The 16,773-nt window shown below is 36.7% G+C and overlaps 1 protein-coding gene across 1 annotated transcript in view; it reads left to right on the top strand.

Moving 5' to 3' along the window:
• The window catches only part of LOC114651624 (V-type proton ATPase subunit B, brain isoform-like), an 85,288-nt gene that overhangs the window by 56,880 nt on the left and 11,635 nt on the right, over window positions 1–16,773 (top strand). Inside the window, 5 exon segments of the mRNA XM_028801446.2 lie at window positions 8,129–8,206; window positions 9,701–9,840; window positions 12,091–12,192; window positions 14,268–14,365; window positions 15,112–15,235. Of these exon segments, the coding sequence (XP_028657279.2) occupies window positions 8,129–8,206; window positions 9,701–9,840; window positions 12,091–12,192; window positions 14,268–14,365; window positions 15,112–15,235 (542 nt within the window).

Genomic DNA, 16,773 nt, shown 5'->3' with positions numbered 1-16,773 from the left:
AACAAATGCTAAACGTACAGAGAGACAGAGGATGAAAACTAGGAATGCTCAAGTCAATTGTATTCACTGCAGTACGCCGTTACTGTTTCCTTAACAATCCTTGACAGGTTATTTGTTAACGAACTTATAGTGAACAGTCATGTAATTGCAATAGGATGTGAAATGCCATATTTTTACAGTTGGGGCTATTGACATGCATACTATAATGGGAATGAATAGGATGGAATATTATACTAGGTCATCTCAGCAGATTTAAGAACACTGTGTCCCACAGGTTTGTCTGACCCCAACCTCTAATGAACAGCACATTTAATTGTATTCAGACTGAATAAAATTCCTACAATGATTCCTCAACTAATGGCTAGTATATATTGGTTATGTTTTATTGAACAGATTTAATTTTACATAGTTCCTTTAATAGTTAGCACTATCTTCAACACATTAGAAGATAGTTAACTTTTTTGCAATGACTGTATATAAAAGTAAGAGGCAGAAGAACAGAAAAACTGAAGTGTTACAGGTTTAATAGGAGAAGACCATTCTTGAAATATAATATGCGTAAAACATAGGAACTGAACATTGACGCCCATAGTAGTTGTCACCGGTGCCTCTGAACAAAATGAGTATTTAGTATTTGGCACTGGAATAATGCAAAGCCGTTTTCAGAACTTAAGTTAATTTATCATAAAAATGATATGCGTTTTTATAAAACTTTTCTTTTTCAGATCTTTCAAACCAGACAGCAGTACCTTGTTGACATTTGAAATTAGTTAGAGTAGCTGGAATAAAACAGAAATAGGATGTGTGGATTGTGTTTGAATCTTACTATCAGCATTTAGAAAATCTTCATTCTTATTGCTGGAAAGGAACTGCTGACACAACTACGGCATTGTAACCAAAGGATACTAAGTACATAAAGAAGTAGAACTGAAATCACAAGGCAATTTTTAAATTCTTATTGCCAAGACACAATTGTTAAATGTGGCATTTCATGGTAGCAATGCAAAATTTTGCATTGTTTTACATATCTTCTATTGTAAATTGTTTTACATATCTTCTATTGTATTGTACTGACTCTGCTACCTGCACTGGATCAAGCCCTGAATAATTTATTGATAAACTTCTTACTTTTTTATTAGTGAATATACTGTATACATTACTACACAGTCACAGTCATAGAGAGGGAGTATTAGATAGCTGCACTTCATCTGTCAGTGTCTCACATAGACAAAAGTCGGTTTTGGCTTTTCACACATTGACTGCTAAATTATTATGTAATTGCAATCAAAGTAATTTTCTACAAACATTTGCAATTAGGAAAGTACCTAAGGTTCCTGTTTCCATTTACTGATTTTTCTGTCTTGGTGTTTTCTTCTGCTCCAGTTCACTGATTCTCAAGTACTCTAAAACTTCTATGCCATGATTTTGTTCCTTTATAGTTGTTCTGTTTACTGACACTTCCCTAAAGAACATTTCTATTATTTCTTGAAACCTTGCTGTAAATGGTTTTCATCGGACATTGCTTTCACGCTGCAGAAAACAGTATTAGCAACTCAAACAGTGGTACCTGGAAGGTTGACTTCATTGCTGTGTGGGGCAGACAAAATGTTTTTCATAAGTATTACAAGCAAACAATTCAATTGAATAATACCATTCTTATCTAAAACATTCTATGCACACTACATCTTACTATTTATGTCCCGTGGAAGGGTTAACATTCAACAATATACCTCCATCAGATATGAATGTCAGGGAATGAGTTACATAGTCCAGGTAATAAATTTTGCAGTACCCATGAACATTAGTTTACAGCAAAGCAGGCAGCATGACTCACACATGCGCATCATGTAACTATGCATTTTGCCATACCTGTCTCCTATAAATGATGATATAGTGTATTTTATGTAAAACAGGGTCTTCTCACAATGTATTTTTGCTATCAAAATGTATGATCTCACTTCACTGAGCACCCCCTACCTGTTATCTGTGGGCTTGTAATGCTTCTGGTCCCTGTTTCTACTACACGCCATGTAGTGCCAACTCTGAGGGTCAGGCAGCTTTTAGTTGCTCAACTCAATCAACATGAACCTGGTATTCTCATACCTAGAGTGGTGTTTGGGGATGGCAAGTGGGGCGACTGTCCCAGGCCTCCATGCCTAAGGGGGCCCTGCTTTTGAGGTCCGCATGTCCCGTTCAAGCGGATTTGTCAAGTTATATTCTCCAGTATATATATATTATATATATATACTGTATATATATTTGAGATGCTTCTAAGAAGAACCCTTATCGCATATCGAGACTCAGAGAATACTTACAATATGGGTACGTTTCTAGAAGAGGCCCTGCTAATTTACGCATGACACCACATTGCATTTCACATTGTCATGGTATTATTATGAATTGTGAATTGCACTTTTTAAATAGATTATATTTTGATAAAATCTGTTGGTTATCTTGCAAAAGTTTGGATGAATACTATAATGAGAAAATCCGGTGTATGTTAACATTATTTTAATAAAATTTGCACACAAGTTTATACAGTCCACACATACCGGTAACAGCGTTTGACGTAATCGGCCCCGCATGGTCAGGCCTAGGCTCCACACACTCCTAAGGCCGCCTCTGTCTCATACTATGAGGGAGAAACTTAAAGCATCATGCTAGCCTTCTTTATGCCACCCAGTCTGTACTATGCAGTGGATGATACCCTTTCTGGGACTTTATTTCTCTCATAGGCTATAGCAGGAGTTCTTCTTTTACACATTCACAATAACTTCATTTACTAAACGTCTGCTCTCATTTTATTTCTCAATGTCTTTTCTACGGCCTTCAGATTCAGGTTACCACCCACTGGGAGGCTCAACCTATGACATATAGTCAGTCTTTAAAATGATTTAGCAGGGAAAAGCAGCTCAACTTAATGATGATAATGAACATGATGAAGTAGATTTTGACACAAAATATGAAGTCTGAACTTGAAAATAATCATATGGCATTAATAGAATTCAGAGGACAGATAATTGATTCCCATACTGCATCCCATTAAAGTTTCATTTAAATCATAAATTATTGGATGGTTTTAAGTTAAAGAATTGAAAAATAAACTATTGCCAGTTCAAACCCCACCACCCAGTCACTGTGTCAACAGTTGTACTGTATACCCATACTTGTAAAGTGCCTTGGGATGATGCTTAGTATTAGAAGATGTCACACCAAATAAAGATTTTTGTTTGATTTTATCTTCCATTATTACCACCCTGGTCCTCTTAATATGAAAACAGAATGGACAAAGTAGAGATTCAGTAACTTTTTTAAAAAGAGGGTCTATCATCCTTAGCAAACTGTTAACTTTGTTAGACTAGAAGAATTTGGTCTGGTAATACGATTATGCTCAAAGTAATCCTCCCCTCGTAGTATGAAAGTTAAATGTTCTAATAGTTACTTGCTGAAAAATTTAGCTTTCCATGGCTATTAGAAGGGAGGTATTCTATAAATCTTGAGTGTTTGTTTAATTTTAACTTTTCTGTCTATTTTAGGTAGCAATTCACACCCTTTATTCATTTTAGAGTATATATTCACAACTATGTCTGTGTTTTATGCTAGTCATATTTTTCATTTGAAGTATTATATTTTTGAATGTGAGATTTGCATTAAAATGTGCATCCATACAAACATTTATTTGTACTTAGGAATTTTGTGCATGATATCCTGTAAGCCCCTTGAAAATCATCCAAATGAAATTCAAAATAATTCAAACAATGGAAATCAATTAACCTCTGTTAAATATTTTATAATAAAAATTAGATAATACAAAAATGGAAAAGCCATTATCATATCATGCAGAACCTCTGTGCTAAAGGCAATTCAGTCTTGTGACTATGGTCCTAAAAATGTTTACTTTGCTCTGGCTCTGTGTTCCAATTTGATTTTTATTGACTTATTGATTATTCTCTAATCAACTTTGTATTGATGGTAATATTCATTTATTCATTCCATTCCATTTTCAATCAAACATATTTTGTGATACAAATATAATAGCTCCTTCTGTACATCTGTAATGAGAAGTCAAGCAAAATGACGCCTTTTATTGGCTAACTAAAAAGATTACAATATGCAAGCTTTCGAGGCAACTCAAGATTTCCTGAAGAAGGGGCCTGGGTTGCCTCGAAAGCTTGCATATTGTAATCTTTTTAGTTAGCCAATAAAAGGTTTCATTTTGCTTGACTTCTCACTGCATTCATAATGGCTAACACGGTACAACACCCTAGTACTATATACATCTGTAAGGAACTGATTTAATAAAAAATGCCTAAGTTATTAATACACACTGTATAGAAATGCTGTTTGTAGTGCATGAATAGATGTTAAAAATTAGTGTCTAAATGTTGTTCTGTTACAGCAGTTTCTGTACATTCAAGGTAAATATTCATTTGAATTCTTAACTTATTTTGTATTGAAAATCTCTTAAAAATTTTCACATTTATGTGACAGCAGGTGCCACCTAAAACAACGTATCATTTCATACCTTTATTATGTATTTTGAAAGTGTGGGGTGAGTGAGTGGGCCCTAGAATTGGCTGGTGCCCTGTGCCCAATGTGCCACAATATCCCTCAATAGGATTAAATGGGTTTAACTGGACGACTAGTCTGAAATTAATAAGTGTGTTGGAAAATACGTGGAAGAATGAAGGTACTGTTTCTCAATTTTGACTGTATAATGCAGGGGTCCTCAATCACGGTCCTGGAGGGCCGCAGTGGCTGCGGGTTTTTATTGTAGCCAGTGTCCTAATTAGAACTCAGTCCTTGCTGATAATGAAAGTTGGTGTTTAACTCTATGCCTTGTTAGTGTCTTTATTCATCAAAGACAAATTTTAGTAACTTTGCAGATCAGAGGTCCTCAATTACAGTCCTAGAGGTCTACTATGGCTGCAGGTTCTCACTTTAACCAGTTTCTTAATTAGAACTCTTTTATTTTCTATTAAAACAATACATTTTTTGAGCTTAATTTTAGTTCTCTTGCCTGTTACCATTCAGAACCCTTAATTGCCTATTTTAGATTTTAGCAGCTGCATTTAAGTTTTAATTGTTGCCTGTTTTCTTAATCAGACATTAGTTAATAATGAGATGCAGATAACCAATAAACCAGTAGCTTTCCAGCTAACGTGCTTACCATGAAATATCTGTGATAAAAAAATGTTTAGAAATCAATGAGAGGGGAATTGGAAGACCATTAAGTTTAGATCTATTCTGGACCAAAAAACAGTTGGATTATGTTCTCACAGAAGGAAACTCTAAGTGCAATTAAAAGTGCTCTTGGATGAATGAAAGCATTAACACGCTAAATAGTTCAATACCAAGTATCATTATCAGCATGGATTGCTTTCTAATTAGGAAACTAGTTGGAATAAAAACCTGCAGCCACTGCGTCCCTCCAGGACTGTGATTGAGAAATCCTGGCATAATGCAACAAAAGTAAAAAACGTATTACTCCAACCCTGATGTCATCGAAAGGAAGAACTAAAAATTTAAAGTACTTACCTATAGAAATTACTATGGTAGCAATTGCCTTCTTGCTTTTATTTTTTATTTTTTCTGCACTGTGTATGCACTGTAGGTCTGACACCAGCTAGATATTCAGTTTTTTACTTTTTATTTATGGTCAGGTTTCTGTGAACAGTGTACTCTTATCGTTTGTCAAACATGAAATGATTCTTTTCGATATCAAAATTCAAAAGTGGTTGAAGCGATGTCATACACAGGAAGTGGTCACGAACGGTGGTGACTCCTGCAGGTGTCTTGTGAAGACGCTTGGTTAACGCGCGCGAGCTAATCGGCCACACGGCCATTTCTTGGCGGGCTCTGGCTTCAGTGAGGCGGGCTGGGCTTACGTTGGCCACGCCTCTTTTTTGGAGGGCTGGGTCTCTTAGAGGAGTCTATTCCGTGTCTGCAGGCACTACCAGGTGTCATTGTAATCGACATCTCTGGCTGCTGTTGGTGTGTCATCTGACGATTTAGTCATTTGTTGCTTTTTCTGCTCTACATTTTGTCCTATTGTGGACTTCCCGATTTCTAGTTTTGCGTAGTTTTCTTTTTATCTGTTGAATTTTTTCAGCGGCTGTTCTTTGGTAGGAATTCTTTAGCGTGTTTGCCCTCACATTAAGGTGCGCATTGTGCAATGCTTCTAATACATTTACTTCTAATTGTAACTTTTTATGTTCTGTTGTCTGTTTGAAATGATTAGCAAACATGTATGGTGTCAATAATGTATGCTGCGCCAAGAATGATGCAGAGGCTGAGCATCTTTTGTTCCCCTGCAATCCACCCTGAAACACTCTCGGTGCAGGGAAGTGCAAGATGTGAAGTTCCCTGACCTTTTCATGCCTGTCACCCCTCACTTGCCATCACCCTGGTCACATTGATCTGAATGAACGGTGACAGTGTCGATGTTGTTTACACCTTTTTGCACTTGTCAGCTACCCTACAGAATGAAAAAATGACCTGTTAATCCACTCCTAATGATTTCAGAAAGTGTCCATCCCAAACTGTCCCTTAAGCACAGGTAGCCAAGAAGAAACAAAGCAGGCTGAAGCATCCCGTATGCTGACACTTGACCAAGTGAGAATTGTTTCAGTCTTCTTAATTACTTTTTCTTAATCTTTCACGTTATTATAATTTTTTTTATGTTATTTTTTTGCCTAGCACTGGTCCATCACAGCCCCAGATATCTGGGTTTAAATCACTGCCATTTGGTTTATCTCCTTGCAATCTGTTTTTTTTTTTCTCATTGCCAAGACATGCAGGTTAGGGTGATTGGCAGTTCTCAGTTGTCCTAGTAGTAATGCGTGTGTGCAAGGGTGTACCTGGAAATTTCCTAGCACCATATGAATGGTTAATTTCTGCCTTGTGTATGGTACTGCCACAGGGCATCACCAGAATAAATGGGATCATAAAGTGAACAACTCTGTCTTTTTTATTTGGTACTGTGAAGCTGTCTAATTATTTTAATTCTGTGGAACTACACAGTGCATTCAATACATCTTGGCATTCCAGGACCATTCTGCTGGTTTTGGTGATCATAGGACATTTAATTATGAGTTAAGAAATAGGAATGGACAAGTAGAGTATAGTGATTTGTGGACTTTGGTATTGATATAAATACTAATTCTGTTGACACATACATATATAAAATATGTTCAGTGCTCATCCTTGGTTAACTTAAAAACTTCTGATCAGCAAGTATTTAATGAGTTTTGGTTCTGAAGTCAATATTATTTGCTGATTTTTCAAATAACTTTAAGATGTTGGTAAAATGTCAAAGTAGTTAGTGGTTCCAGGTAATTCATTGAGAGTGGTTGGTCACATTCACTTGTACTATGAGATCATCTGGCCATTTTGTTTTTGTTCTAAAGTGTACAGTTTAACAACACACCTTTATAGCATTTGCATAAGAGTGTCTTTCTTGCAAGTCAAAGGTACACCTTCATCACCATAGTCACTGCATGTATAATAGGATAAACCTGTCTTCTCACAGACTGCCCCATGCTTACTGTAATAACATCACTTATCCCATCCATTGTTGGAATTTTACCAAGGAAAGTCAAATAGCAAATGACGAAAACTCTTCTGAGTTTCCCAGCAAAAATCTTTAAAGTCTGAGTGCTTGCTGACTACTCACTCTTGCTTGCCTAACTCCACACCTTCTAGTTCCTGAGTTCACAGTCAATTAGCAAGGTGTGTAGCATCACTTTTTGACACATTTGGTGGGCTACACCCCCTTTCTCCCACCTATGATTACTGTCATTATCCATTTGACTTTTTTCATCAAATACTGTAAGTTTGAGTCAAGGTTTGCATCTTTTCCTGCATACCCCATGATTTTAACTTCCACCAGTTATTTTGCTTTAATGCGGATTAGAGACTACTGGGAAAAAGCAATATAAAGCAATATCATATAATGTTACTTGAACATTTGAAGTTTTCAGTTGGCATGAAATTGTCAAATGAGCACATATTTTCTGTGGTTCACCATTTGAATGACTCTAGGGCTGAAACTATAGAAGTTTCAGAAGTGTAGCTTCCTTCATTTGCAATGAATTCTCATTAACCTCTATCCTGTTCAACTCCATAGGGCGAATTTTCAATGGATCTGGAAAGCCAATCGACAAGGGCCCCACTGTACTGGCAGAGGACTTTTTGGATATCAATGGTGAGTGTGGTGTCATCCATAAACTTTTGTTGGCCTTTGGCAAAATGTGAATATTTATGAAAAAAGTGAGTGTCTGAGGTGTGTTGCAGTCCTAAATGTGAAATTCATGATTGGATGCCTGTTAATAACCTGTCCAACTGCAGTGTTGTTTTCTGATTTATATAAATGTAGATATACATTAGGTATACAGTTAACAAACAACTATAGAACACTTGCCAAAGCAGAAGGGTTGGTGTTCTTCTGATTTCTTTGGATTTATTTGGGTATTTGTGCCTTGCAATGGGCAGTTGTGTCATACATTAGGTTAGGTTAGGGTAGGTAGACTTTATGATCCTACTGGGAAATTTGTTTGCAGCAAGAAATTAGAAAAGAAAAAGGCATTGTTGTACAGATTCATCATATTATACAAAGATTCCACTGACAAGAAGTGGCAACCAGTGGTATCATATATACACACACTCAGGATTAGTACAACAAAGAATAATTACATTTATCAGTACAAAAAGTAACAATTTAAAATTTAGCATTCAGCAGCCTCCCCACAAGTAACTGAATTCAAAATTCTCATAGCGCTAGGAATAAAAGAGTTCTTAAGTCATTGCTCTTTACCCTTGGACACCCATATCTGCAGTCTGTTGGAAACAAGTAAAATTTAGTAACTGTAGTTAGTGGGTTAAAAGTTGCAAACACTAAGTCACTTATTAAAGTGTTAGTTCACCATGCACCACAAGGACAGCTTATACGCACTATAAAATCTATTGTTAAATGTCTTTCTTCCAGTGTCATTCATCAAAGACTGAGTCAATCAACTTATACTGTACATTGTTGCCAGAAATTAAAATCAATGTCACATGCTGTAAATAAAGCACAAGAACACGTCAAAGGTTTGGGGATCATCCCCGTATACTGTCGAAAAGTGATTGAGGTCTTTACAGACTTGAGTCCAAAACAGAAGTAAAAAACAACAAAATGGCGGTCATATATATGGTAAGTGGAAGGGAAATGAGGTCATGGGGTATTCTACTTGGAAGTGACATCAGCAGGAGGTGGGATCTTGAGGCTTGGAACCGGAAGTGGTGTTGTGGGTGTCTTCTGAGGGCCAGAAGTAATCTTTAGTTTGAAGGGTTGTCGGTTGTTCTGCAAGAAGAGAGGAGAAAGATATAGAGGGCAGTGCTAATCCCTGGTCTGGCGGGAACGTACACTTTTTGAGCCTGTCTCCCAATCACACATGTGTGCCAAAGCTTTATTCCAGGCAGTCTGGTAAGGTCTTGATTGGGTTCAGATCCCATGAGTAAGGAGACCATTGGCTTACTAATAAACTACTGGGTGAACATGGACTGGAAATTAGCCTGAAAGGCACCTTTCCTGGCAGAACGGCAACATTCTGTGTTATTGAGTAGGAGCTAGTATTGATATTGCCTTCTTAATCTGACAGGTTTATTAGCATGAAGGTGTCAAGTGCAGTACATTTAACTGTGTTTTTGTTATTCACAGGGCAACCTATCAACCCAGAGATGCGCATTTATCCAGAGGAAATGATTCAGACAGGCATCTCACCCATTGATGGCATGAACAGCATTGCTCGTGGCCAGAAAATCCCTATCTTCTCTGCTGCAGGCCTGCCACATAATGAGGTATCCTCTAAATAGTTTAATTCTGATGTGCTCTTGGGCACTGAAGGAGACTCAGGCTGTCATGTTGTTTCCTTTTATGAGAATCTTTAGAGATTTTTTTTCTATATATACCTGTATAATAACACATTTATATATGGTCCAGTATCTGTATCTCATTGTAAAAGAAATTCAATCAAATCAGTTTTACTGACAAGAAAAATGTAATTAGCATTTGCACTATATACATTAAAAAATTTGCAATGGATGCAAAAAGTGAATGGGGACTCCAGCTGGATGAACTTGCTTTTCCTTCTGAGATGCCGAAAGACTCTTACTTAGCAGATTCTTTTTTACCAATTGAGTTGATTCAGATGAATTTTTCTGAAATTTTTTATTTCTCTCTCTTTCTGTCATGGTGTGGAGTGAACTCCAGCTTCCTCCTGGGCCATCTGAGTGCCTGGTCAGAAGATCTCCTTTTGAAGAGCCTGTATTATTTACTGTGTGACCCAGACATTATGCCAGGCTGTGAAGTGTTTAATTGCCAAAACAATATAATCTCCTCCCTTCACATACAATTGTGACCCAAGACTCTTGACTCATTTGGAAACTTTGCAAGTCAAAGTGCATTTGTGGCTTTGCTGCCCTATTCACAGGGCAAATAAGAAGGCTGGAACATATACACTATGTCAAGTCTCTGTCTATTTCTGTTTATATCAATCACCTGGTTCAGTTAGCCATTTAGTGTGTAGCCTTCCTCCATAGCTGCAAAGTGACAAGGCTGATCAGGCTGGTCATTTGGTACGCGCAGATACCTGATGCGGCTGGAGTGTAGGATGGCAGCAGTAAGCTTTGGTAGTGTGAGATAACCAGCCCGGACACCAACCAGATGGACACCAGCAGTTCTAAAAAACACACACGTTTATTATAATTTGTCCCCAAAGTCCAAATCCTGCACACACACAGTGCAACACTACAACACCCTTCTTCGGGCCTCTTAATGTCCGTGGGCCGCCCTTCCTCTCCTCACTGGAGCTTTGTCCTACTCCAGCACCCGACTCCAGCTCCTCGACTGTAGGAAGGCGGCCCCTATTATTGTCACCCGGATGTGTTCCAGGTGCTTGTTGATGAGCTTCCTGTGGCACTTCCTGTAGAAAAGGAGATGGTATTATATGCTCTACCTCATCTAAATGATATATAGCACAAATTGACTGCTATAAATGTTGCTAAAAGCTTAAAAACCCATGCAGTTTTTGGGGGTAGATTGTTGAAAGAAAACCCAAATCAAACCATTATTATCAAACGTTTTCATGACACTTATTGTAGTGAACAATTAAAGCTTCACCTTATCACTCAATCTTTATTTTATATGGCACCATTAAGTGCATGTCCAGTTAGCATATTATATTACACAGCTTGGTACAATAAAATCAAAACAGAAAACGCAAAAAAAAAAAAAAAAAATCAGTAGTTTATATTACTGCGGTGGGCTGGTGCCCTGCCCGGGGTTTGTTTCTTGCCTTGCGCCCTGTGTTGGCTGGGATTGGCTCCAGCGGACCCCCGTGACCCTGTAGTTAGGATATAGCGGGTTGGATAATGGATGGATGGATAGCTTATATTAGGAGGGGAATACCCGACAAATTGTAACAGTAAGTACATTACCACAAAAAAAAGCCTTACATATCAACCAGTTACAACACAAAATGACAAAATACATTACATGAAAACAAATGCTCTTTGTTCCAGGGCTAACTAAAGGGTCTTGATCTAGTTGGAGTTTTGAGGCTTCCTATAACTCATTGATTTTGAATAAATGGAAGTACAGTTGTTTGTATTTTTTATTTAGCTGATTCTTTTATCCAAAGCTACTTGTAAATAAAAACTGTTTAAAGTTATTGAAATATTTTATGCTAGTATTTTTTTTTTATTAACGTCATCATTGACAGTCACCTTTCAAGATTATCTGCTTTGCAGTTGGAGCTCAACTAAGTGAAGTTACTTAATCATGGTCATTCAATGAGTCGAATAAGGGAATTAAACCTGAAACTTTACAACTGGAGCCCAATGCCTTATCCACTCTACCATACTACTCTCATATATTTTAGAAATTTGGCACTGACAGGTTTAGCAAGCATGGGACAGAGATGGAATCAGCAGGCTCCTGGTCCACAGCCCACTGTGTTAGCTATAAAACTTCTTTTAAACTATGAACTCTGCTTCAATTATTTATACTTACTGTTTATTAATGTGCATTTTTTGGTTAATTTCTTTCAGATTGCAGCTCAAATCTGCAGACAGGCTGGTTTGGTTAAACAGCATAAGAGCGTAGGCGACTTTCATGAGGACAACTTTGCTATCGTCTTTGCGGCAATGGGAGTAAGTCTGTCTGAAAGCGTTAGCTTGCAGCCCTGGATGCACAAATCAAGGCAATCAATTCGCCTGACCTTTAAAATCACAATAAAGCCCCAGCTTTTTAACATCACTCTGAGCCTCTTTGAACTTGTCATTATCATGCAAGTGAACCTGAATGCTCAAATGCCCTTGTGAAGTAAACACATTACATGGAACCTAAGATAGTAACCTGCTAGGAAAGAGAGATAGAGAAAGAGATAGGGATTGATGCTTTGAAAGTGCTAGAATAGAAAAGTTGCTAAAATCGAGCTTTCTCAATTATTTAATTAAAACTAATCAGATAAAAGTGGGCTGCATGCCATTTTATTAAATGATAGTCATGGGCAAATGTGTAACACATACAAAGGTAGGCTATATTATGTTGTAAATGTAAAAATCCAGCCACACAGACAAAGGAAAACACACCAATTACTGTTTTTACCCTTGTAGAAAAACTGAATATCTTTCTGATATTTATGTATATTTGTAATTATTGTAACATTTTTAGCAGCTTACTATTGCAGTATATTAAACCAGATTAACTCCCTTCAACTTTGAGAGCATTGATGAAATAAAGGAGCACTTGTATGTTTCATATACAGTATAACCTAGTTTTTACATTTTCTATGAACACTGGTATGTGTGCTACTCCTTTGGTTATACACTTTCTAGAATAACAGTTGGCAAATTTTGTATAAACCCACAAAGGCAGCCAAATAATGCTTGCCAGTGACACTCTTACCCTTCTATTGGTTATGTGGCATGTATGTCTGATGGTTATGCCCCAAGAGTCGTAGGTACTTCATGGTTATCAATACAAACAGTTCATAAGATGTTATTGTAAAGTGTACTTTATGTGAATGTAAATCTTTTGAATAAAGCTATATAAAAACTAACTAATAATAATTTTTGGTGGTAGCCATTATCCTACAAGGTTCTGAGAGAGGACAAGCATGTTGAAAAGGTACTCATATGTGTGAAAAATGACTGTTGTTTGAGCAACAAGTACTATGACTTTTTTAAAACAGTATGAGACATCACTTTTATTTAATCAGCAAGAACTGTCACTTTTTTTGAAGGTTATATACGTTTTTCTATATTGTTTGTATAGATCATACACACATACATACTAACATTCATTGTATATTCTTTGACTAACATAGTTTTTTCAGGAGTTTTACAAATCTTAGTATAAACTATTGTATCCATATTTTCACAACATGAACACTGGCAAATTAAACGACCTTCTCACGTTTTCAAAGTTGGTTAACAGTGAGATTTTAATTTGAAGTGTTTGAAGTGTTATTTGATACCATCCCTCAACTTTGCCAATAGATCATTAAGATAAACATATGTTTTATAGTAGCTATTATTTTATCATTGTTACAAAAAGCAGATTACACTTTAAAAATAAAGTCAGTTTCTTCAAATGTAAAGATTACGATTAAGTCAATAGTTCTGGCAGTTGTCGCTCCCTCACAGCTCCCAATAGGCTGCTAAGTTCTTGGCCTGATGCATTTTCAGCGTGGAGTTTGCTTGTTGTCCTTGTTTCTGAGTGAAGTTTTCCAGGTACAGTATTTTATTTTTATCTCTCACATCCCAAAGGTGTGCTCATTTGGCTGATGGGCTACTCTAAACTCACCTGGAATGAGTATCCATGCTTGAAACGTGCCTATTTGAATAATGGGATAATTGAAGACATATGACCCTCATGTGATTACCACATGGTCAATGTAGCCAAAGAAAGAGATGCATGAGACACAAGTAGAGATGTGAGATATTATCATTAATAAAAATAAATTTCAAAGCAATTATGAACTTAATGGCTAGATACAGCTATCAATGATGGGTTCAATCCAATGACAATAAGCAGTGAAAAGATTGTTGGGTGAAAGCAGAAGGAAAGGTGGGAAATGACTTTTGACTTTTGTAAAAATGACTCCTCATTAACTTATAAATATGTTTCACTCTCTCTGTCTCTCAGTTTCAACTTCAGTTTCCCTTGAAAACAATGCTATTCAGAATGATATTTATGCTTTCATTTTTACTTTTATTGGCAGGTCAACATGGAAACTGCCAGATTTTTTAAATCAGACTTTGAGGAGAATGGTACCATGGACAACGTGTGTCTCTTTCTCAATCTTGCCAATGACCCCACGTAAGAGCAAAGTCTTTCTTTCTCTGTATTTTTATGTATATAAAAAAAAGTTTCAAGAACAAAATAAGATCATTCAATCCATGAAGTTTGTTTGTTTAACAAATAGCTGTGTTTTCAAAATTTTATAATTAAATGTATTTTAGAAATTGCCAATGTCAAAGTTGTCAAACTTTTATAGTTTTATGAGTAAAAAAATCAATAGTGCTTCTTATCAACTCTTAAAAAATGTAAAAAAACAGAAAAGCTGTTTATGCTGCTGTTTCACAGATTTAGGTCCCAAGTTTAAATCCCTACCTGATATTTCCGTATTCTTATTGATTGTGGCCATGTGGATTTTCTTTTTCATTACTTTTTATTACTAACTACAAGGTTTCATTACAATTCATACATTACAAATTAATAAAAAAAATACTTTACCACATGGATTTGCTTGGATGTTATGTTTTTCAAAGAAAGATTTTATGTAATTTTTTGTGGTAAGAACTATTTTAAAGGACTCTCAACACAATTTGGCCCTTATACTGTATATGTAACAGTTTGCCAGCAGGCAGATTAAGTGATAAGTGTATGTCCCGCAGTTTATCAGTCGTGTTTTATTTTATGTAGTATGAAAGACTGAAGCTGGAAACCTCCTGCTTCCCACTATCATTAGTTTGGCATGCTTGTCTGGTACACATAAAGACAGAAAATGTTCCTGTAAATCTGTGCTTGTATTCAACTCCTTTATATCAATGGTGTCTTCATAGCATTGAACGCATTATCACTCCACGCCTGGCACTCACCACAGCTGAATTTCTGGCCTACCAATGCGAGAAGCATGTGCTGGTCATCTTGACAGATATGAGTTCATATGCAGAGGCCTTGCGAGAGGTAAGATTTTAATACATGGCTGTCTAGAAAAGATGTAAGATCCAGGCTGCATTTCCTATGTCATGAAATACAACTATATGTTTTAATGTTTTAATAGAAAAATGATTATTCAGTACTATTTTGCCATATCTCTCCTAATATGAAATAGCCATTTCCTTCCATATGAAAATATTTTTGAGAATTATTTTTATTATTTGTTCTACCATATGTGCTCTCAAAAGTAGCCTCTATGTCCCTATTACAGCTCAGATGCTGTATAAGGACTACCTTACATAAGGCCATATAGGTTTTCTGAATAACTTCTAGAGAGCTTTTAGAAATATGAATAAGCTACAAATGAGTCTTTATATATTAATTAAAAAGTTTTTGGGTAAGATGAGACCATGCTGCAAGAATTAGCAACAGTCAAAAGTCATGCCATTCTTTACTGAATTTGAAAGCTATCACCAACTTAGATTGGTTCAAAGAGAGTTCCTATAATTGAATCTTCCATCTCACAATAGCCATTTTCTAAACACATCTAATTCACATTTAGGATTACATTGTGTTCATGTCCAGCCCATGTTCATCAGGCACCAGACTAGAACATCTACCCATTGCACTCATGCAAATATTAACGGGGACAATTTAGAGTCTCCAAATAATCAATCACATCATGCTGGTATAAAACCAGAGTACCTGGAGAAAGACTGGACACAGAAATTCTGCATTAATTTGAACCTGTTCTTCTGTGTCTCATAGTCAGCAGAACTACCTGATGTACCACAGTTGTATTTCTTGCCCCATGGTGATTTCTTAATACTTACCCAGGGTGGAGTCAAATTTTCATGAAGGCACTTGTGGGCCACCACCCAGTAGATGTATCTCAGATAGGTAGCACCTATTGCACCACTTACGTAACTCTGCTAGACTCTAATAGGATGTTTCTTATCTCTCAGGTACTTTCGTATGATGTCTTAGTAAGCTTATTTCCCTTGTCTTGCTGATACCCTGCTGGTATGCTATGATTTTCACTCAGAGTAATGAATGTAGACAGGATTAGGAATGAGTATATTAGAGGGACAACAACCAAGTGAGAGAGGCTGGATTGAGATGGTTTGGACACTTACAGAGGAGAGACGAGGGCTACATCAGGAAAAGAATGCTGAGGATGGACCTACCAGGCAAGAGGAAAAGAGGAAGTGCAAAGAGAAGGTTTGGGGATGTGGTGAGGAAGGACGTCAAGGCAGTCAGCAGAAAATGTTGTAAAAGACGGGGTAGATGGAGACGGATGATCTTCTGTGCTGACCCCTAAATGGGAGCAGCCAGAAGAAAAAGAAGAGCAAGGTGTTCTTAATAGTATACATAACAGTGCTTGGAGTCCTTTTGGGCATTTCCACAAGGTATGTCAACACAGAGGCTTCTCATGGCTCCACCTTTTTATATTAAGTAAAAAAATGCTTTTTTGGGGCTGTGGAAGAAAGCTACTGAAAACACTTTGGCCATGGAGACTAAATTCTATTAACACCTTTTAATGAAAACAAATTAAGTTCTATATT

The sequence above is a fragment of the Erpetoichthys calabaricus genome, chromosome 5 (genome assembly GCF_900747795.2).
Source record: "Erpetoichthys calabaricus chromosome 5, fErpCal1.3, whole genome shotgun sequence".
Lineage (NCBI taxonomy): Eukaryota > Metazoa > Chordata > Cladistia > Polypteriformes > Polypteridae > Erpetoichthys > Erpetoichthys calabaricus.
The sequence above is the reverse complement of the archived record's forward strand: the minus strand, read 5'-3'. Positions and strand labels throughout refer to the sequence as shown.